The 24,239-nt window shown below is 27.3% G+C and overlaps 1 protein-coding gene across 1 annotated transcript in view; it reads right to left on the minus strand.

The window, feature by feature from the left end:
• Positions 1–2,987: 2,987 nt before the first annotated feature.
• LOC101236305 (neurocalcin) overlaps positions 2,988–24,239 on the minus strand; it is a 28,305-nt gene continuing 7,053 nt past the window's right edge. Inside the window, exon 2 of the mRNA XM_065792397.1 lies at positions 2,988–3,494. Within this exon, the coding sequence (XP_065648469.1) occupies positions 3,175–3,494 (320 nt within the window). The 3' untranslated portion in view covers positions 2,988–3,174. The remainder of the gene's footprint in view (positions 3,495–24,239) is intronic.

A 24,239-nucleotide genomic window follows, 5' to 3' on the forward strand; every position in this document is an offset into this window, starting at 1 on the left:
CAGGAAACCGAGTATGATTTTTTTTACTAATAATTTCTTTTATTATTTGCCATGAGCCCTTTGTGTCGTTTTTAAATGTATTGAATAATTGGGAGTAATAATTTTTCCTCAGGTTATTGCGAATTTTTTCAAATAAGTTTTTATAGTTTATAAAAATTTTTTCGCTTGAAGCTGTTTTTGTTTTTAGAAAACTTATATATAACTTTTGTTTTATTCTGGATGATTTTTTAAAACCTTTAGTAATCCAGGGTGTATTGATATTCTTAGTTATTGTTTTTTCAATCACTGTGAAATAAACTTCATAAACAGAAAAAAATGTTTTGAAAAAGGTTTCATAAATATTGTTTGCGTTATCATCAAAATTTATGTTTTTCCGATGCAGTAATGATAGTTGGTCTTTAAATAATTTAATATTAGTCTCATTATAAATGCGTTTTATGATTAATTTTTTGTTTTTAATGTTTCTTTCTGGGTTTGTTTTATTAAGTTTCAGGCATAGAGGAAAATGATCTGATGTATCAGTTTTTATGATACCTATTTGTATATTATCATTGAAAATATCAGTATTTGCAAAAGGAGTGTGTTTAGCTCTAAATTATGATAAATACGATATAATGTAATTCTAAATTATGATTATTATTAGTAAAGAACGACCGGTCAAGAAACCTTGAATTTTTATTTTAAATTTAGTATCAACATCAAATCCCTACCCCCTTCGCTTCCTCCCACACCAAAAAATCCGAGACTTCTGTATTGTGGGCTTGAAAGTAAGAAATTTAAAAGAGAATTTTCTTTTTATAGGCGATTAACAGTGCTTTATAGATTTATTTTTTAAATGCTTTTATGACAGCAAGTGATTTTTTTCTGCTTTTAAAAAGCGTTTAGCTCATTTTGCTGCATCGTTTCTAGATCCAGTGGAAGTAGGGCAAACAATAAATAAGAATACACATGTTAAGGTCTATTCATTGTTAAAAATGCAACGACAATTAAAAATGCATTTATGACGTGAATTTTTACGAATCTCTTAAAAAGATTCACGTCATAAATGATTTTTTATCCAACATGTTAGTTAAGGAACTCCTAATAGAGCTCTTTAGCTTTTGTGGTAGGGTGCCGGGAGAAAAAGGCAAGGCTAAACTTATTCATACTAATGATGAATCTATAACAATTAATGAAACTAAAGACTAAACAACACGTTAAAGAAGTTTTAAAAAGGTATTCAATAGTTTTAAGTATGTGTACTTAAGAGCTAGTAAGAATTCGTTTAATTTGTGAAAAAAACCATTTAAGATTTTATAAGAAGTCGTTCATACGCTGTTGAAAATTTTATAAACATTATTTGTACAATGGGTGCATATTATGGTTTTAGTTTATCACTAAAAGCCTTATAGGCAATTGGCAAATGTTCTTTTGAATGAAATTCAAAGTTTGGAAAAAGTAGATAAAAACCCATGTATTTATTAAGATATTTAATAAGACCGGTCTTGCTGAGAAAATATATTGTAGATTTCTTTATAACTTAATTAATGATTTAATGTTTACTTTTTTTACAAAGTTTTATGAAACTAACTTTGTTTGAAATTAAGTTTTAAGTAGTTCTTAATATTATTTGTTCACTTAAAGTGTTCTTCATTTTTTTAAATGTTCTTCATTTTTATAATTTTATTACATTGACTTTTTTGCATTGACTTTTACATAAGTTTTTATCTTGTCATTTTCTTTGAAGTTGTGACAAAATTATCATTAAGAGGTGAATAGTTATATAAAAGTAATAGTTAAAAGTTTTGACTGTTTTATCTTTTATCATGGTTTATCTATTTGATTTTCTTTATTTTTATTATATCTACGGTTTTACCTTTTAAATCCTGATAATCAATCACCATTGAAAACAACAATTACAAAAAAACAACAACAACAAAAACAATAACAACAACAACAATCAATCAATCAATCAATTAATGAGCTATCCAATATGACGGTTGCTTCCTTTTGATTCACTTAAAGTGATATCTAGTTAATAAACATATTTATATCCTATTTTCTAATGACTCTTCTAAATGGTTTTGCCCTGACTGTATATTAAACACAATGTATTTAAATATTAGGCATTCTCTATGATCTGAAGTCGAGACACAAACTTAACTTTAAAATATAAAGGAAAGAAAAAAATGATGGTCTTTTATATATACAATTCTAAAACTTTAGAAGATTTTTTGAAGTTATAAACCTGCCATGAAAAATCATATTTTCGGCTGTATATAGTGACATCTCGTCGCATGAGAATTATAGGGTTCTATCTGCATTTTTTTATGTTAAAAGAATCTAACAATTAAAGTTTTAATTAATAATTAATAATAAAAACAAACAACTTTAAAAATATTATGAATAATAATATATTTTTAATAATGAAACCATAATAACATAAATGACTTGTAATTTATAACTATAAAGAGTAATAGCATTAAAACATTTTAAAATCAAATATCGAATGTTAAGTTCTCACAACATAAAAAAATGCAGATAGAACCCTATAATTCTCATGCGACGATCTGTGTTATTAATAGGTTCTTGAAATATTTATTTACAAAAATCTTATGTGTTTTTAGCCACTTACTTACAATTGAAAGTTTTTAAATTAAATAAATGTTACTAATAGAGTGTTATTATATGTAACTAAGAGTGTTATTACATGTTACTAAGAGTATTATTATATGTTACTAAGAGTGTTATTATATGTTACTAAGAATGTTATATGTTACTAAGAGTGTTATTACATGTTACTAAGAGTGTTATTATATGTTACTAAGAGTGTTATTAAATGTTACTAAGAATGTTATTATATGTTACTAAGAATGTTATTATATGTTGCTTAGAGTATTAATATATGTTACTTAGAGTGTTATTATATGTTACTAAGAATGTTATTATATGTTACTAAGGGTGTTATTATATGTTACTAAGAATATTTTAGAATACAATAAATGAGATAAATAATTATTCAGTAAATTTATTTCCTTGGGCAGAAAAAAATTATTTGATACAATTAAATTTATGTTAGCAATAATTATTATAAACAAACCAAAAAAAAAATTGCCTATGTTTATCTGTTATACGTACATCCAAAAATAAAGGAAAAATTTCCGAAGCGAATGCAAATATTTATTCCTAAAATTTTTAACTAGTTGCAGAATTAATATTGTCTGTTATTAACTTCAAGAAAGCTGGTGTTGATTTTGAAGCGTGAACAAATTCATCAACAGTGATGGTACCGTCATTGTTTTTGTCACAACGAGAAAACATATCTTTTATTTCCTTATCGCTCATTTTTTTTTCGTTTGGATTTAAAGATTGCATGCTTCGAACGATGCTCCCTATTTCATTAAGCGAGAGTTTACCATCATTATTTATATCATAGACCGTAAAAACCCATCGTAGTTTTTCCTCAACTGTTCCATGAGTCGATATAGATAGAAGGCAAACAAGTTCTTTAAAGTCTAAATTATAAATGCAAAACAATTCTGTAGAACATAAAGTTAGATTTACATTTTCAGTTCACAATATAACGTGTATAAGAAATTCTAACAGAATTTCTATAGAAACTCTAACAATTACTATAAAAATTGCTACAGCTTTTTCTATATAAATTTTATTTATATAGAAAAAGCTGTATAACTATTTATAGACTTTGATTAATAGCAATTTCTAAATAAATTATTAGAGCTTCTATGAAAAAAAAAATATTGATCATATTTTTCAAAAGGTTATAGAATTTTTATGAAACTCTTTTCCTGGGCGGAAGTTGTATAAAAATTGTAAGATAGATGTTCATCGTTATGAATAGAATTTGGTTAGGTGTCACTCATATAGTTACAAACTAGTCAATGGAGTGACACCTAAAAACATTTAAGAATATAAATAAGAGAGAAAAAAAAGAAAAGATTGTAAAACAAGTAATAATGAAATATGTAATAATTATAATAATACAAAATAATGATAATAAAGTATCAATAATATGAAGAATAATTTATAATACAATATAAATTGTATGTACATATCATAGATAACAATTAAATATAACAATAACATAAAATGTAGCAATAATAACTCAATAATAAATATATATAATATAGATAAATAATAAATAAAGCAAAAATCAAACCACTTATTTGTTAAAGAAATATATATATATATATATATATATATATATATATATATATCAAAGGCAACTTAAGTACAGGAAGAAATTATAAAGAAATACACTCCAACAATATATTTTTAAATTGAATTCTGTTGAGCAGTAAATAATCCGTAACAAGGGGATGTTTTTTTTTAATCTTTTTTATTTATGCAGGAGTACACTGGTTCCATTGGGAAATACATTGTTGTTTTATGGAAAACTTCCATATTTAATTGTATTGAAAAAAGAAGAGTGTAGCTTACTATTTTCTGTGTTCCTGGTGTGATGATTATAAATTTCATTTGTTTTAATAAAGAAATTTAAAAAATATTTTGGTAGTTTCTTTTGGAGTAAGTCAAACACAAAAAGACAATTGTAAAACTTTACAAGATCATGGAATTTTTTTAGGATTTTTTGTTTGGAAAATTTTTTTTTGATTAGATCTTATTGGTGAAATCGTTTTTATTCTAATTGATGCGCATTGTAAACTAGCAATGCCACTAAGTAAAGTGTTACTTTTTTGCCTCCTAGCAATACAGCAATAGCAAAGGTGAGAAGAGAATAAAAAAGAATAAATCATTCAAAGAATTTGGATAGGAACATAGTAACGAATTAGAGAAAGTATACTGGTAGCTCGTGTAATTTTTTTTTTAAGATAATACAGTTGATTATACCAAGATAGGTTTCATCAAGATATACTCCAAGATTATATATATTTTATATAAAAAAGTTTTTTTCCGTTAATTTTAATTTTAATATTATCAATATATTTTTGAGGGGAATTAAAAATATTGTATTCAGTTTTATTGACATTCAATGAAATACGATTACTATTTAACCAGTTACATAAGCGATGAAGATCTTGATTATCTTTTTTACAAAGAGTCGTAAGTGATTTGTTGATATATAAAAGATTGGTATCATCAGCATAATAATGTATTTCTTAATGAACAAGATAAATCATTTATATATAATAAAAACAATAACGATCCAAGAACGGAACCTTGTGGAACGCCATATTTAACAACTCTATGTGTGGATTCAAATCCATTAATTGAAACAAACTGAGTGCGATCCCTAATATATGAAGAAAATCAATGATTAGCAATACCACGTATTCCGAAGTAGTTTAACTTTTTTATTAGAATGTTGTGATCAACCGTAATAAAAGCTTTTAGAAGGTCTATAAATACACCACAAGAAAAAGAACCACTGTTAATTGCTCCACGAATCATTTCAGTAATGCCAATAAGAGCATGAGAAATGTAGTGATTTGAGCGAAACCCAAACTGTCGAATATGAAAACAAGCAGAATTATTCAAAAAGTTGATAATACAAGAATACATAAGTTTTTCTAAAAGTTTGCTTACATTTGATAATAATGAAATCGGTCTGTAGTTATTACATTCAAGTTTTGAGTCTTTTTTATAAATTGGGATAACAGAAGCAGTTTTTCAGGTATCAGGAGGTACATCGGTGATGAATGACAGATTAAATAGTTCAGAAAGTACAAAAGAGATATCATTTGCAAGAGCTTTAAAAATAGGTATTGGAGTGCTGTTAGGTCCCGGAGCTTTGCTGTTATTAAGAGAATGAATAAGAGATAATACTTCGTTTTTGTCTGTAGTTTTTATGAATATTGATTTAAGATTTGGATTTTTAAAATATTTACTAAAGTCAGTATTGGATGAGTGAATGTTTTTTCTGTAATCCTTCCGGAACTAAAACAAAGAATGAATTAAAACTTCCAAAATTTTAATGGGGTCATATATCATGGAGTTGCTGGAAGATAAGCAGGAAGGATATGAGTTAGCTCTCGAACTAATGTTTAAAAGATTCCTAATACCATCCCATGTTGATTTTAAGTTTTTGGCATTATCAGAGAAGAACTTAGAAAAATGGTTTTTTTTACTACGACGGGTGAGTGTAGTAAGTAAGTTTCTATACGTTTTTTAGTAAGTAAGTTTCTATAAGATTTTTCTAGATTAAGTTTGTTATTATGATTCTTTGTGTTAAGAAATTTTATTTTATTTTGTATTCAAAATTCGAAATGAAATAAAATTTCTTAAAACCTATACATATTAACGTATATATATATATATATATATATATATATATATATATATATATATATATATATATATATATATATATATATATATATATATATATATATATATATATATATATATATATACGAAATAAAAAATATTTTATTTTGTATTTTAATTGAAATCAAGATTCCTTGTGTTATCCAAGGTTTGAGACCCCTTGATAAGCAGCGATTGCTGACTTTTTTTAATGGTGCATGTTTATCTAAAAGAGAATTGAAACTTGTGAAAAACTCTTCAAATGAATTATTAGTATTACCTTCGTCGGCATTGATTACATTAGTCCAGCTCATTTTTGAGAAATCACTACATAGAGTAACTGTAAACTGGGGTAAGAGTAAACGGTTTAGCTTCAGATTCAAATATTTTTTTTAAAGAAATATTTAATGTTTATTTTTTGTTTTGTTTTAAAGAGAATTTTTTACATTATATAAATATATTTTTATTTTTTTTTAATTTTTTTTTATTTTAGTCACAGAGCGGTCTTGTCACAGAGCACCGCGGAAGTGCATTTAACCAGAAAGTTCACGCCTTCTTCCTTACCGTGACGCGAAAATATATAAAAATAAAAAATATATGAAATATATAAAAATATATACATATATAAAAATTAGATAAAAATATTTCGAAAATCTTTAAAAAAATCGATTTTTATAAAGATAAAAAACGTTTACTTTTCCCCTTATAATTGGGAAAAGTAAACTAGTTAATTTTTAATTACAATTTTTTAAGATATTAAGAAAGTTAAAACTAAATAAGAGTATGAAGAAAATCAAGCAAAATTAATTAAAAATAAAATGAAAACTAATCTTATTAGAAGTTAAGTTTACAAAAAACTATTTTAATCAAATTATAAGAAAAAACTATTTATTAATTAAAAAAAAGAGTTCATCGGCTGAAGCAGGTTCGCGGCATTTTTTTTAATGCAAAAAAACTCCACCAATTTTGTATTTTTTGGGTAAACACAATCGACAAACCCAAGACTTGCAGTCAAAAGCTTCACATTAGTATCACATTTTGTTTTAAGTTAGCAATGCTTCTTCCCAAACTCTGCGACACTTTTTGCATCTTTTGATGTCTTTGTCTTGTCTCGGTTTTTTTGAACGTTGTACTGGCTGAGTTTCATCAGAAGCTTCACTGAAGTGAATTTTGCGTTTCTTTAATTACTTTGACTTTTTGGCCTCGTCTTTTTGCCTTAGTTTCTCAAACACCTCAGCTGTACTTAGACAATGGTCTTCAACTCTCGGAATGCTGACTCTTTTGGGCTTTTTTTTTGCGTGTCAATATGGTGGCGCTGTTAAACATTTTTCAAATTGCCTTCAAGTCTTTCTGTGAAGTGTTGCAACATTTGATACGTTTGAGCAGGAGTCACTGGTGTTGTTGTTAAACTTTGAAGTTAGCGAATCGTTGGAGTTTGATGCTGAGGTTGATGTTTTTTCAGTTGAGGATGATGAAGCAGGCTCGGATGAAGATGATGAAGTAGGTTAAGATGGTACTTAAAATGTTTGAGCAATTTGTAATTTTGATTGATCAAAAGTTGAAGTTTTTAGCTGCACAAAATTTTGTAAGTAACTTGCGCAAAACTCGTTTAACGTGACAATACACACCTACGTCTAACGGTTGAAGTATGTGGGACGAACGAGCCGGTAAATATATCAGCCTGATGTTATTGTCAATGCAAATACGTGCAACATCGTAAGTAACATATGTGACATGTCCGTCCAAGACTAAAATGTGAATACCTGTAATTTAAAAAAATATTAGATTAGTTGATTAATTGATTAAACTACTCATTTAAGTGGACCAAACTAATTACCTGGAATTAATTTGATCGCCGGTGTGAATACTTTAGTTAGTCATTGAATAAATTCTTTTTCTTCTATCCTGACTTGGATGTTGTAAATACGGCGTTTGGTGGTCCTCTTACACACCAGTCTTTGTACAGACGTGATATTGATTTGTAAACTACGAATAGTGGCAGAATGGTACCGGTAGCGTTGACACAATTACCGACTGTATAATTATTTTTGTTGTTGTTCCCAACCAATTTTAAAGGACGTTTAGCACCGAGCCTAAAAATTATATGTTGTTTACCTTGATCGCCTGAAAATCCGATTTCGTCAAACTTCCACAAATTGCACGCAGTGTTATTGTTGATATTTGCTTCAAGAAATTGTTCTTGAAATGTATTGAAATAATTTGATATTTTTTCTTCGGTACAAGAGGAAGCTCTGAGAGACGAAATATTGCCTGCTACTCTGACGCCTAATTTATGATTCCATCGTTTCGTGAAACCTCGATACCATTCTCGTCCTGGTATACCATTTGGAGAAAACAGGTGAGTTTGATTTGTAGATACTAAATATCCCCCAACTATTGCAATGACATCTGCGAATGTTCTGCCGAAAACCCAATCGGCTAAACTGATATGTACTGAAACAAGAACAAATTCAAATGCTGTACTTAGCACGGTAGTTGTACCTCTACCATGTGATTGGACTTTGTTGTGCACAGGCTTGTGAAGAGTTGTCTTTGGTATATTGTATGTCTCTGACGCTTTACTGAGTGATATTTTGCCTTATTTGATTTGTTCTACTGCAAGCTGCAATTGCACTTCAGTTAAGTTGTTTACGTTTTACGAACGTAAGTTCGAGTCATTTTGTTTTAATATTTTTTAGATAAATACCAAAGGCTGTCATATTTATTTATGTTTTAAATAAATAATAACTATTGATTAGTTTAACTGGACTCCTCTTAATGAATAAGTGTAGGCAAGTAGCATGCTTACTCTTCCCTCGAAAGCATTTATATTGGTTTTTTGCTCATAACTTTTTTCCGGAACTACCAAATTCAATTTAGAAAAGAGAATCTTGATCGTTATAAAGTTTTCTAAAAAGAGCCTTTTTTTGTTTAGTAAAATTTAATTTTTGTTTTGGGAGTTTTGAAGTTAATTTTTTAGAAAAAAAACTTTTCTTTTTTACGAGGGTGAGAATTTTGAGGTTTGCTATGGCAAAATTAAATTTTTAAAAAAATAATTTTTACACCTTTAGATAGAGCACAAAATTCTCAACAAAATGGTGCCTCGCTTTTTTAAAGATTTTTTGTTTTAGCTTTTATTAAATGCAAAAGGGACAAAATTGCTAAACCGTTCACTTTTTTTTTCGTTTACTCTTACCCTAGTTTACTCTAATACCTCAAAAAAATTTTTTTTTTAATTCCAACGAAAAATGCAGCCTTTACGAGGAATATTTTTGTTTCTATAAAATGGATGTATTAAAAATTGGGGCAAAAGATTTGATACCGAAGATGTAAAATTACCGGCAAAAATATTTGTAGAAGCTGCATTAAAAAATATGTTATCAATTAGAGTTTTGAAGTGATTCTTGATTCTTGTTGGCAATGAAAGAAATGGGATGGTTGGTAGGATGTCATTTTTTAGTTTAGTTTCAGTTATGCCAAAAATACTTAATTCATGGTTAATAAGAGATAAAAGTGAGTTTAATTCGTAAAAATTTTTAATAAGAGAAGCGATATTTAATTTAAAAAGAGAAAAATTATTTTTGTCGATGTTAGCTGAGTTAAAACATTCTATGTCCATATATTAAAATTAATAGTGTTTTCTTCGAGGTTTACGTCATTGTCATTGTTGTTATTAAGTTGGGGGGAAATGAAGTCATTAAGTTCGTTATAAAGATTAGACTCTATGGTGTTTGGAAAAGATGATATGTTGTTTGAGAGTTCATTAATATAAATCACTTTATCATTTATTGTTTGCAAACACTTAATCATTTATTTTTTGCTCCTTATCAGATAAAGAACTAAATGAAAAAATATATTTCCTATATAAAATACAGAACCAAGATGTTTTAGAGTTTTTCAATATCCTAAGTCCATATCATTCAGACGACAGCATTTTTTATGAAAAAGGTTGAGGCAATGATTTTTTTTTTTTTTTTTTTTGTTAATTCACCTCCCCAAAGCCCAGAAGGCCACTACAGATGAGGAGGCTACTTAATTGTGGTTATAACCCTCTCTCAACTCTATAACTCCGAAACACGAACCTTGACGAACAAGACCGCTGCGCGGAGAAACAAGTTGATTACATTAAAGGTAGTGATGGTTTGTATTGATTTTCTTGAAACAATCTTTGCAGTGAGTAGACATTTTTAGTAGTACAGTTTATAAAATGAAATGATTGAATGAAGTGAAATAAGGAAACAAACAGTAATATGAACATCAATATAACCAAAAATATTAAAAATAGTAATAGTATTTATTAATAATATAAATATAATTCAAGTAATAAAAAAATTAAATAAAAATAATATTTATTTAACAATTAAATTAAATAATTAAAAAAATACTATCAATAAAGTTAGGGAAGAATAACGTAAATATATATTAAAAATAAGTTATAGTTAGTTAAATTATAAGTTATAAGTATAAAATAAATTATATTAAAATAATAATAAATTATTAATGATTATAAGTAAAATTTCTAGTTATAATAAGTGAAAATATATAATAATAAATTATTAAGTTTATGCTTAGTATTATAAGTTAATAAGTAAAACTAAAGTAACTAAGTTAACAAATTAAATAGATAAATAATAATAATAATAATAATAACAATAATAATAACAATGATAATAATAATAGTAATAATAATAAGTATATATAATAATAAACAATAAATAAAAAAGAAAAATTAATAAAAATAAATATAACAAAGATAGAAAAAAAAAGAATAAAATAAGAATACATTAGATTAAAATCGTATTATAAAATAAACAAACTAAATTCTTCTTAAATTTCACAACAATCTTCTAGTAATACTATTGCTTTTTCTTCTTTCTTCTTTCTTTTTTCTTAGTTTACTTAATTATTATTTTTTTCTTTTCTTTACTTTTTAATTTTTATTTTTACTTTATTTGTTTTCTTCACCTTCTTTTTTTTGTTTTCTTTTAACTTCTTTTTTTTTTTAATCTTTATTTAAGGTTATTAAGTTTTCTTTTTTTTTAATTCAAAGTTCTTTTTTCCTTTTTTTTTCCTTTCCTACCTATTTGTGTGACTTTTTATGTGCATTTGTTTAAAGATGATTTGTAAGATTGTTAACGAATTTGCGAAGGCCTACAACCCAGTGGGCACGGGAACTGAAAAAGACGTCTTTTGAACGTTCAAAAGACGTCCAAAACGTTCAAAACACGTTTAAAAGACGTCTTATTTTTGTCCCGTGCCCACTGGGAACCGTTTTGGATTTAATTTACACCGTTTTGGATTTAATTTACACCGTTTTGGATTTAATTTATCACTTAATTTATCATTTTAATTATAATAATTTTAATTATAATTTTAATTTACCAACTTAATTATGAAGCGGGTAAAAGGTTACCCGTTTTTATTAAATATATTTAAAAATATATCATTAAAAAAACTTCTTTTCTTTTAATATTCTTTTAAAAATACAATCAGGGGGTGGATCCAGCATTTTGTAGTCTTTGAGATATTTAACTTACAGACATGGAGCTAACTCCAAATATTTGTATGTTTATACTTATGTCAAATAAAGATGCTTTGCAAAAAATTGCGGTTGTTGGAGCCTGGGAACAAAAAGCCCCAAAATTTTAGCCCCCTACCTGCGCCAAACGTGAGTGCAACAAGTTGATGAAATATTTTTTGCACAATTTTCAACAAGACTTATTATCATCGAGAAATTTTAAGTTTCATAGTATAATTTCTCAGCGTTCAAAAATTTTGACCATATAAAAGTTGTAGCACCCAAATTGAAGGGGTTTAAAATATTTTCCTATGAAATTTAAAATTTATTGATGAATATAAGTCTAGTTAAAAATAGTACGAAATAAATTTCATCAACTTGTTGCTCTCATATTTACTTTAAGACTTTGTAAAAACGACGATATAAGGCACAATCTTTGATTTTATGACCACAGCAAATAAATTTTTTTTATTGAAACAGAGCAAGACAAATTTCAAAGTTGCATTCATATGGTCTTGTAAAAAATAAGATTGCATATTGCATAGTCAAATACCATAAAAAATCACTTAAAAAGTTTCAGAAACGAATAAATTTTCTAGATTTGCTTGAGTACTATAAATCACTTTCACGAAGCAGCCCCAAATGTAGTCCTCTATTATCGTTTTATTATACAGTTATTATCAACGACGTTTAAAGCTTAATATATCTTGATAAAAGCGCTTGCCTTTGAGAAAATAATTTTTTTATTGAGAAAATAATTTATACTTTGGGTAACATTCTGCATTACATTTAAGCATAGCTCTTCATAAGAATTTAAACCAATCCTACATAGTTTTCGGTTTTTGCAATTACCCAAAAAGATTTGAACTACTGCATCAAACTTGTTTTAAGCCGAAATCAGTCACTCCTGTTCAGAAAGTTTGCAAATTTGTTACATTCTATGGTCTTTTTGATTTGCATTCCAACAAAGATACCAGCTTTAACCTTAGCATTGAACAGCTTCATTAAAATGACATAAAGGTACCTAGAAAATCTTAACTTTTCGTCAAGAGAAGTTACAAAGTGTTTCATGCGGCCTAACTTGATGGTTAGTGATTGCACTTTTAAAAGTTCTATCAGCGGTAATAACTCACATTGCCTTTTCCCATAAAAATTTGATCAATGTAGACCAAGTTTTTTTGTGGGAAACAAGGAAATTTTGTAAGACCGTCTTAAAGACCCATATGAAATGACTTCATTTTGAATTCTTCGATGACCTCCTATCTGTAGTTGTCATAATTCATAGTACTTAGCAACATCTTGACACTGGTGTATTCTTCTTTGAGATGCACAGAACGAGCCATTAGAATAGACACTAGGGAAACATCGGTAACTTTAAAAACTGTAATTTGTATCTCCATTATCTTTCTGGCTATCGGAATTGTTGTTTTTTCCTAAAAAATAAAAGATTTCTCTATCTGGTACTGGGTCAATGGACAAAAGAATGTAAAAACAACCTAAGACTCACTCGTGCCTGATCACGCTCGCAACTTGACACAAAGAATGGTGGCATTTTCTCATGGATGTTGCATGGGTGAGAAGCTTTGTAGAACCAACAATGTTGAAGTTGCAGTTTTTTAAGTGGTTCGTCGGTGTCGCCAAATTGTGTAATAGCATACTTTGTAGCTCTCTCGGTACTAATTTGTAACATAGCACATACAACTTATTATTATCATTATTAATATTATTTTAATTTTTTTTGTTTATTCTTCTTTAAATGTTTTACAATATTAGTCGATTCACAATTACAATTATTTCAATAATACAATAGAATGATTAAAAGATTAATTAAGTTTGTAAGAGGAAGAACGCGGGATTTTGTAAAAGACCTTAAAGTCTTGTCGTCGAGAACCGCTTTGTTTTTCAACTACATCGTTAGATTTATTGTGTTAAATATTTATATTCGCGTCGAAAGTAAAAATAAATAAACGTAAAAGATATATAACATTCATATATGTAAATACTAAGAACTGAATTTTAAAAATTTTGCTTTATAAAAATTAAAAATATAAGCTTATGTTATCAATAGATAAAATTATCTGTTTGAGTTTTCTTTTCAATGTGTTGTAATTCCACTCTTGAGTAAAATCAAAATATTTCAAAACTATTTTGTTCCACAAAAAAGCTCCTAGAATTAAGATCTACCAAAATTTGTATACGAAAAAGGTTGTTGGATAAAGTTTTCATTTCGAAGATAGTACTTGTTTGTTTTTTTATGTGAGTATAAATTATAAAAAGGATAAGAGGAAGTGTTAGTTTTACATTTATACATAAAGCAAAGAATATTATAAATATTAAGTTGATATACATTAAGATATTCATTTTAAGTAAAAAATGCATGGCATGAGAAAAACGGTCTTTAAAGTTTATATGACGTGCAATATACTTCTGTTGACGATAAAGAAGTTCTAGTGTACTTTTATTTACACCACCCCATGTAGTATTGGCATAGTTAATATGGCAATGAATAAATGAGTAAAATAATTGAAATAAATTATATTTATTTCAACAAATATCAATGTTTTTAAGGTCTTGATTTGTATAGCATTCCTATACTTCTAGCAATTTTATTGTTTAGGTTGTTAACATGATTTTTCCGTGTGAGGTTTTCATCAATGTAAACACCCAAGAAGTTAGTCACTTAAGATCCCTTTATTTCACTATTATCAGTATACAAGGAAGGTATATTCGAAACTAGATCTTTTTTTGAAGCTGGGTAAAGGAGGATCCATTTAGTTTTTCGATATTTGTTGATAGTTTGTTTGACTTAAACCAGCCAGAAATTCTAATGAGTTTAGTATTCATTTTGTTGAATAATGCTGTTAAGTTATTGTCATTTAAAAAAGGATTTGTGTCATCAGAAAACATACTTGTTGTCAAATTTGATGCTTTAAAGAGATCGTTAACATAAATTAAAAAAATAAAGGTCAGCATAATTATTTTTTTTGAATCCAAATTGATTGTTGTATAATATTTTATTTATAGTTAGATAGTTATATATTCTATTATACAAAATTCTTTCCTAAATTTTTAAAAAAACAGGGAGAATTGAAATCGGGCGATAGTTATGAGTTAGCTAGTTCACCTCCTTTAAAGATTGGAGCAACTCTAGCTATTTTGAGAGCATCTGAAAAAATTGCTTCTTTAATTGAGTAACTAAAAATTATTTAAAAAGAATATTTTTTGTGAGGTCATAAGAACCAATAACAATATTTACATTGATATCGTCTGGTCCAACCGCTTTATTAAGTTTAATCATTTTGTAGGCCAATCTAAATTCTTCTAAAACTTGCGTTTTGGAGAGGGGGAAGTAACTTTCGTCATCCAAAACAAAACATTTCCTAGTGTAACTTCGGGTCACCCAGCGGCATTGAGATTTCACAGTTGATATTTGTTGCCCAGTGTATTCCGTTGCTCTTGTTTTTTTTCGGCAAGCTATTCCTTGTTTTTTCAACGATTTGCAGATATAAGGCTGCGTACACTTGAACTTTTCTGCAGCGTCTTGTTGAGTTATTGAATCATTGTTGTTGAAAGCACCGCGAAGCAAACAAAGTCCCTTCTTGTTCATTATTTTAGCTGGTCTTCCACTATCACTTTTACGATTAGTTGTAAAGGATGCCAAAACACTGTAAATAGTTGAAACTGGAACATATTCGGTTTTAAAATCATTCACAGAAAACTTTATGCAGAGATTTTCGTACATTTGATAGAACTGTACAATTCGCTTGCGTAGTACATCTTATATAAGATGTACTAGCGAAATGCCATCAAAACGTCATCAAAATATTTTGATGGCATTTTAAACACAACTGAATTAGCTGATGCAAATCAAAACATTTGATAAGTTTGTAAATAAAGGAAGTATAGTTTTACATGGAAGTACTTTTCTTTTTTTGACTTTTGCGGTTTGATTTAAGAGGGTTAGAATTATTCTCACTTTTTAGCTATCACCCGTTACTTCAAAGAACGCGGGAAACTTGCAGAAGACCGATGTTTTTGTCATCAAGAAACCGCTACGAGTTGCTAATATTTTTGGATACTTCAATTTAAAATAAGTTTCTATTTAAAAAATGATGTTATCAGTTTCGGCAGAATGAAAATAAAAATGCAAAATGCAAAAAACAAAAAATGCAGACAAAAAGAAGTTTTTAATTTTTTTAATTATATTTCAATACACTTAAATATAAATAGGTACATTATTTGCTAAATATGTAATATATAGTAGTTCACATGTTGATAAATAAGTCTATTATTTTTTATTAATTTTGAACGTTGAAGTTTTTTTTTCATTTTTCTGGTATGGCATCTATTTTTGCTATTTTGCAAGAAATTCTTTGAAAAGTGAGAAGGAACAAGTCCAAGTTTATATTTGAGCACAAATAAAAATTTTGGATTACATTGATTTGATATACATTAAATGCTTTCAATTTTTTTAAAAGTGGCTCATCATGCGAGAGTCTATTCTTATTAAAAACTATTCTTGCAGCATGTTTTTGTTTTCGATATAGTGTGGTTAGTTTGGATTTATGAGTATTCGCCCATGCAACATTAGCGTATATGTAGTAGCTTTGTATGAACAAGAAGTATAGGAACTTGAAATTATCAAGAGACAGTATGGAACTAGCTTTGTAAAGGATACCAATGATTTTTGATATTGTGGTATTTTATATATCTATATGTGATTTCAATGAACTGTTCTCATCAATAAGTATCCCTAGAAATTTAGTTGCTTGGGTTCTCTCTATTTCTTTAGTACTTATATTTAGCGAAGGTAAATACGGAGGTATTTTTATAAGGTTAGAATGGAAAAGAATGTATTTGGTTTTTTCTGTGTTTAGCGAGAATTTGTTAGATTTTAACCAACTGTTTTTTTTTCAAGTTCAGTATTTGTAGTTTCATAAAGTTCCGTAATTGATGAGGATGCATAAAATAAGATAGTGTCGTCTACGAACAATATGACATCCAATTTACTTGAGGCTTTAGGAAGATCGTTTATGTATATTAAAAACAAAAGAGGTGCAAGAATGGAACCTTTGGGGACACCGCATTTTATTTTGAGTAATTTTGAAATTTTTTTTTTATGAGCAATAACGCATTGTTTTCTGTCTAGTAAAAAAATTTTGAACCAGTTTAGTGCAAATATTTTTCCATTTTCCTAATTAAGATAGCCTGATCTACTGTGTCAAACGCCTTAGATATATCAAGTAAGACTCCAAGGACGTATTTTTTGTTTTTAAAGGAGTCATTTATATTATTTTTAAGATCAAGAATTGCGTGTTCGGTTGAATGTTGCTTTTAGAAGACAAACTTTTTTCATTTAGGATTTTTTTATTTGTTAGATATTTATACAGTTTATTGTATATTACTCTCTTCAAAAGTTTTGAAAATACAGGAAGAACTGAGGTTTGTAGTTGTTTAGTGTAAATGAATCCCCGGTTTTTAATATTGGTATTACCTTAGCTATTTTTAATTTATTCGGTACAGATCCTGTAATAATCGAAGATTTAAATATTTCATAGATTGGTTGTTTTATCACCGGAAACACATTTACTACTACATAGCTACAAATGTCGTCTATCCCAGGGGCCTTTTTCGTCTAAAGCGAGTTTTTTGCAATTTCTAGTTCTTCATGGTTTAGTCCAGAGAAAATATTTCAACAGAAATGTTGGTTTGTGATATAGGTTTCAAATATCGAGATATCAGGACATTGAATTTTTGAAGCCATGTTAGAGCCTATGTTTGCAAAAAAACTATTGAAGTTTTCACCGATAGAAATTTTGTCGATATATTCAGTTTTGTTAACGATAATTTTATCGGGTAAATTATTTGATTTAGTATGGTTTTTACCTATTATTTCTTACAATATGTTTCAGGTTTTTTTTATATCACTATTGCTTTTTTGTAGTTGTTTTAAACAATATATATTTTTTGAATTCTTTCTAATTTTTTCAAATAGATTTTTGTATTCCTTGTATGTAGTTAAGTTGGTTTCATTTCTGTTTTTTAAATACTTGATATAGAGTTTTTGCTTTGTTTTTGATGATTTTCTAATCTCGTTAGTTATCCATCGGCAGTTTAAATATTTTAGCTTTATTTCTCTCTCTTCAACAGGGAAATGTTTATTAAGGTGATTTAGAAAAATATTTATAAATAAATTGATGTGGAGTTTGTGTTTTCAAGGTTAAATTCTTGATACACTCCATCCCAATTTACTATCGATAGCGAGTCTTTAAACTTTTTAATAGAAAACTGATTGATTTTTCTTTTATAAATTTTGGTTTTAGGATTTTTATAGATTCTTAAATCTTGAGATAATGAAGAATAAATAGGAAAATGATCTGATAAATCGGTTTGATAATTCCTGCTTTTAAAGAGGTTTCTAGAAATGTGTTTGTTAATATATTTTCTATAGCAGAGACGGAGGTTGGGGTTACCCGGGTAGGTTTGTTGATGGTTGGGAGGATACACGATTGAAACAGATTATCAAAAAAGAATTTTGTAATCGCATTTTCTTTGTAGTTTAGACTGTTAATATTTAAATCCCCTATAAAGAAAATATTTTTTCCCTTGTCATTTATTTTGAGAAAAATTTCATTTAAAAAATTTGAAAATTTAATTATAAACTTTCTGGAGGTCTATAGCAAACGGAAATTATAATATTTTTTGATTTGATTGATACCCGTTATCTCAATAGTAAAGACTTCGCTATGAGTGTCAGTATATATATGTATATATATATTCATATGTAAAAATGTATATACATATATATATATATATATATATATATATATATATATATATATATATATATATATATATATATATATATATATATATATATATATGTATATATGTATATATGTATATATATATAAATATATATATATATATATATATGTATATATATATGTATTTATGCATATATATATACATACATATATAATATATGTATGTATATATATATGCATACATACATATATATATACATATATATATATATACTTATATATATATATATATACATATATATATATATATATATATATATATATATATATATATATATATATATATATATATATGTATATATATATATATATATATATACATATATGCATATATATATATATATATATATATATATATATATATATATATATATATATATATATATATATACATATATATATATATACATACATACATACATACATACATACATACATACATACATATATATATATATATATATATATTTGTGTGTGTGTGCGTGTCTGGGATAATGTGTGTGTGTGTGTGTGTGTGTGTGTGTGTGTGTGTGTGTGTGTGTGTGTGTGTGTGTGTGTGTGTGTGTGTGTGTGTGTGTGTGTATGTATTTATAAAACAAGAAAGATATATTTTTGAAAATAATGCTCTTTATTATTTAGAATAATAAATATGGTTAATAATTGCTTGGTCTACAACTGTAAAAGCAGATTTAATAAAAGTAGTTTAATTTCTTTTCACAGATTTCCTTTAAATGATGAAATTCTTTGTAAAAAATGGGCAACGGCAGCTAAATGTTTACAAGTTGCACCTAGTAAATATAGTAGAATCTGCAGTAAACATTTTAAATTAGAAGATTTTGAGTGCCAAGAGAATGGGAAACATGTTCTGAAAAAAAATATTGTGCCTTCAATATTTGACTTCCATGTATCATTGAACAAAAACAATTTGTTCTATCTCGAATAAAGAGGTAACAGAGCCTGACCCTAACCCTGACCCTAACCCTGAAATTACAAATACTATTAAGAAAAAAATACTTAAACAAAATTCTCCAAAAAAACTATTACTTAGAAAATAGAATAAAATATTAAAACGAAGCTTAAACGAAAAGATAACCAAATTGCTTCACTTAGTTATTCAAAAATTAGAAAAGAAAAAAATTATTTCCATTGATGTTGCCGAATTACTTGCGAACAACTTCTCTGGGCTGACTAGAGAACTTTTAAAATCTGAATTAAAAAATAGAGGCAAAAAAAAAGGGTTATAGATACTCTGAAGAAGTTAAAAAATTTGCCTTAACACTGCACTTTTATTCCCCAAGAGCATATGAACTTTTTAAATCTACATTCTCATTACCTGCCGTAAGCTCACTTTCAAACTGGACATCATCTTAGCCTATAGGACATTCGAAATGTCCTATAGGCTACATATTGTGTGATAAAATTTCTTCAACATATTTTTGTTGCTTAATTAAAAATGCTTTAGATTTATGTGCTACTCATAATCTGAATTTTTGGAGTATAAGATGTGATGTTGACTTTAGTGCTATGAAGAATCTTGGGTGTTCATTTGGAAGTAAAATTATAGAGATACATGGTAGTTTTCCCCATCCTGAATATGATCATTCTATATATTATATCCCTGATTCTTGTCATATGCTTAAATTAGCTCGAAACGCTTTGTGTAGTATCGGTATCATTGTTGATGAACAAAATCGATATATTAAGTGGTATCATATTAAAGCATTGCATAAACTGCAAGAAGAAGAAGGATTTAAGTTTGCAAATAAACTTGGCAATTAACACATTGACTTTCACAGACATAAAATGAATGTTAAAATTGCAGCTCAAACGCTAAGTGGTTCAGTTGCTGATGCTGTAGTGTTTTTGATGGTTTCAGGTCATCCAACTTTTATCGATGCCCAAGGCACAATTAATTTTATTAGAACTTCAGACAAATTATTCAACTTGTTAAACTCTAAAAACCTTTTTGAAAAAGGATCTAAGAAACCTTGTTTTTGAATGAAGCTCCAAAATGGGTTGAAACCATAGAAAAATCTGTAAATTACCAAGTTAACTTATCAGACCTATCTAAAATTCCTTTAATTAAACACAGAATAAAGACATTTGCACTTGGTTTCATTGTAGCAGCCACAAGTGTTAGAGATTTATCCCTTAACCTTTTATCTAGACATGAGAATCCTTTTAAATTTATTTTAACATATAAAATGCCACAAGATCACGTTGAATTATTATTTGCTTGTATTCGCGGCAAAAATGGTTTCAATAACAATCCAGATGCACGCCAGTTAAAATCTGCTTTGAAAAGAATTTTATTAAGAAACTCTATCATAGGATCAAAATTTAGCAACTGCCTTACTTTTGATCAAAGATCTTCTGGCTCAATCTTTTTATTAAAGGAGATCTCCTCTTGTTGAACAAAATACAATATCTAGTGAGGATTCTAACTATTTTAAAGACCTTGCTGGTTGTTTTTCATCAGTCTCTACTTCAATTTGTAAAGAAGCAATACTTGGATATATTGCAGGATTCATTTTTAGAAAACTTTATAGTAAAATTACATGTTTGACTTGTGCCAATAGTTTGATTTCAGAAGACTTTGTCCACTGATCATGATTATTCTTTAATTTGCAGTTCATCATGGAAAAGTTTTATAACTTTTAAAAATCGAGATGGTTTAATCTTTCTATCCTGTAGTGTTTTAAAGATTGTCGAAAAATGTGAGCATGTTTTTAAAGTTTTGGTGTGTGGGACAGACCCTCATAAGTTAAAAATATCTTCTAGAAAAAATCTTAAAACCGTTCTTGTTCACTTCATAAATCAAAAACTTGCAAATGATGCGCTGTTTTCTGAACTAAATATGCATGATTTAGAACATGAGATTTTGACTGAAGACATGCATTCTTCACAGCTTTTAAAAAAAATTATAGAGAAATATTTAACATTGCGTCTTTACTCATATGGTCAGTTGTACACTAGAAATGAATTGCATAAAGGAAAATATTGGATTACGCCAACAGTCCAATAAGCTTGTTTTGTTCAAAGGTTTATAAAAAATAACAATAGCAATATTTAATATTATTCATCAGAACACTACGTTTCGGTTATGCAAATCATACTAAATGAGTAATCGCAATCTATTAAAAATTTTTATTTATACTTCTTATATTTATGTCTATTGCAGTAAAATTATTTTTTAAAGTTTCAAGTTCAATTTTAAAAGTTTCAGTTTCAAAATATTTCGAATCAAAATTATTTCTGTGAAAAATATGCGCACCAGAGTCGTAAAAATCATTTAGTAAAATATCATTAGCAGCTTCGAAGACGTTGAAACGCAGCATTTCAAAATCTTCTGTTTTGTTTTTGTTTTCGTTAGTCATTGGGTAAGGTGCGATAACTTAAAACGTGCTAGCATAATAACAAATGTACAGAGCTGTTTCACAAATCTGGATTAAGTACTTTGTTAAAATTAAAATTATTTACGAAAATCTCTAAAATTAGTGACAATGAGGAAATTTTTAGCTAAGTTTGGTCTAACTGATACGAAATACTTATTTATTTTGCTTCTAATAGGATCATTTAAGAGTTTGCCATTAATTTCAATAACTTTGGACAGAGAGCACATTTTTATTTTGTGATTACTAATGATTTTATTTATACATTTCCATGTTTTTTTTAGAATCATTTGTGTATTTATCAAAAAAATTGGTTTAGTAATTTTTTTAAAGGGTTTTTTCTTTATCTTTCAAATCGTTTTGCGTAAGTTTTATAGAGTGTTTTATTTTCAATTATTAAAAATTTTTTTTTATTAACTAAAAAATTAATTAAATTAATTAATAGTTTCTTGATCGCCATTAGAAATACTCACGTTAGGCCTGATAATAAACTGCAAATTATTGTTTACATAAATAAGAACACCACCACCTCGCTTGTTTGTTTTGTGCGGAAGCGGGACCATAAAGCCCGAGAGATGGAGATTTGCGTTCAATGCAGTGTCGTCAGAGCTGCACCACGTTTCTGTATCTGCATATTACGTTAAAAACACCCGATGTTTCTTTAACTTATTGTAAAAATTTTCAAATTTTTTTTTTAAGCTTCTAATATTAAAATGAATAATATTATCCCGCTGAAGAAATTCATTTATTTTATTATTATAAAGATAAGAGCAGTTATTTTGTATAATTTTATATAAATTAGAAGACAGGACATTTCATCCATCATTTAACTCAAGATGTTATAATAGCATACTACATATTTCCTAAATTATATTTCTATATATATAGCAACTTTGTCAATTGCAACTAAAATGGACTTACATAGAACGTTCTAGAAAGATCTAAAAGTTTCTTGAAAGTTTGAAAGATTTTCTAAAGTTTTTAATATTTTTAAAAGTTCTCGGACCTCTAGACATTTCTGCAAATTCAAGGGTATTTTAGAAGAATTTCAATATTCAATTCAAAAACAAAAAACAAAGAATCTTAAATATGATAATTTTATAAATGTAAAGAATATTCATGTTAAGTAAGAACAGAGCTCCATTAGAAAAACTTTATATATTCTAAATGGTATAAACTACTTGCAATGAAACTAATAAAAATTATTAATTAATTGGATGGTGTAAGGCCAAGTGGACGAACCCTTCAATTTTCGTTTTTCAATTATTATTATTGTGTTTCTGCATTTATAAAACTATGTTTTATTTATAACCAAGTGGACTAACCCATCAATATCATAGATTATTGTTAAAAATATTTTTTTTATTAATTATATTATTTATAATTAATTATAAAAAACCGTCTCCTAAACAATTTCGAACATTGAGGTTGATCAACTTGACCTTTATACCATCCAGTTATAATCCTTATCTTTTTTTTTTTTAATTTGTATATTTATTTAATCTTTTATTTCTTTTTGTGTAACAATATTTTATTTTAACTATTTCATTGTAAAACGATTTACTGAAATGTGTAAAAAAAAAAAATAATAATAAAAATAATAAACAAAAACTATTTTAAACACACTTATGTCTGCCCGATTTTAGTTGATCGAAGTTGACACTATAAACCTTGCAGTTTTTTTACCACAGCAAATTTTGAAATTTTTTTCGTGGTATTTTAAGATAATCGAATTTATTTTTGTCCAACAAAGGAAATTTTTCAGAAAACGATTTCATGCTGATAACCATAATCTGTGATTTTGATTAAGGCGCCTAAATAAACTCGATCAACCACTTTGATTAAGCATTCCTCTAGATCGTTCTAATGTTGAAGTTATTGCGAAATCTGATTGTGGCCTGCATGTATATGTGACTTGAGTTTAAGTGCAAAAAAGGTTAGAAGCTTTCTCTAATATTGAAACAACTTACTAATAATTTTCCATAATGTAAATATTAGAGAGGAAACTGCTACACATGCTTTTTCTTCAAATATTTGTTTTGTGCAAAGTTTAGTGTAGACTAGGGTTATGACTAAAAAGATTTTTGCAAAATTTTGTTCTTGTTATTGTATTTGGTCACAAATGATGAACTTTTGTGACCTGATTATTTATAAATTAATATTAGAGCTTGTTCTAAAAAAAAGTTTCCACACGAAGACAACCGAAGATATGGAAGGTGTCATATTTTACTAAAA

The sequence above is a fragment of the Hydra vulgaris genome, chromosome 03 (genome assembly GCF_038396675.1).
Source record: "Hydra vulgaris chromosome 03, alternate assembly HydraT2T_AEP".
Lineage (NCBI taxonomy): Eukaryota > Metazoa > Cnidaria > Hydrozoa > Anthoathecata > Hydridae > Hydra > Hydra vulgaris.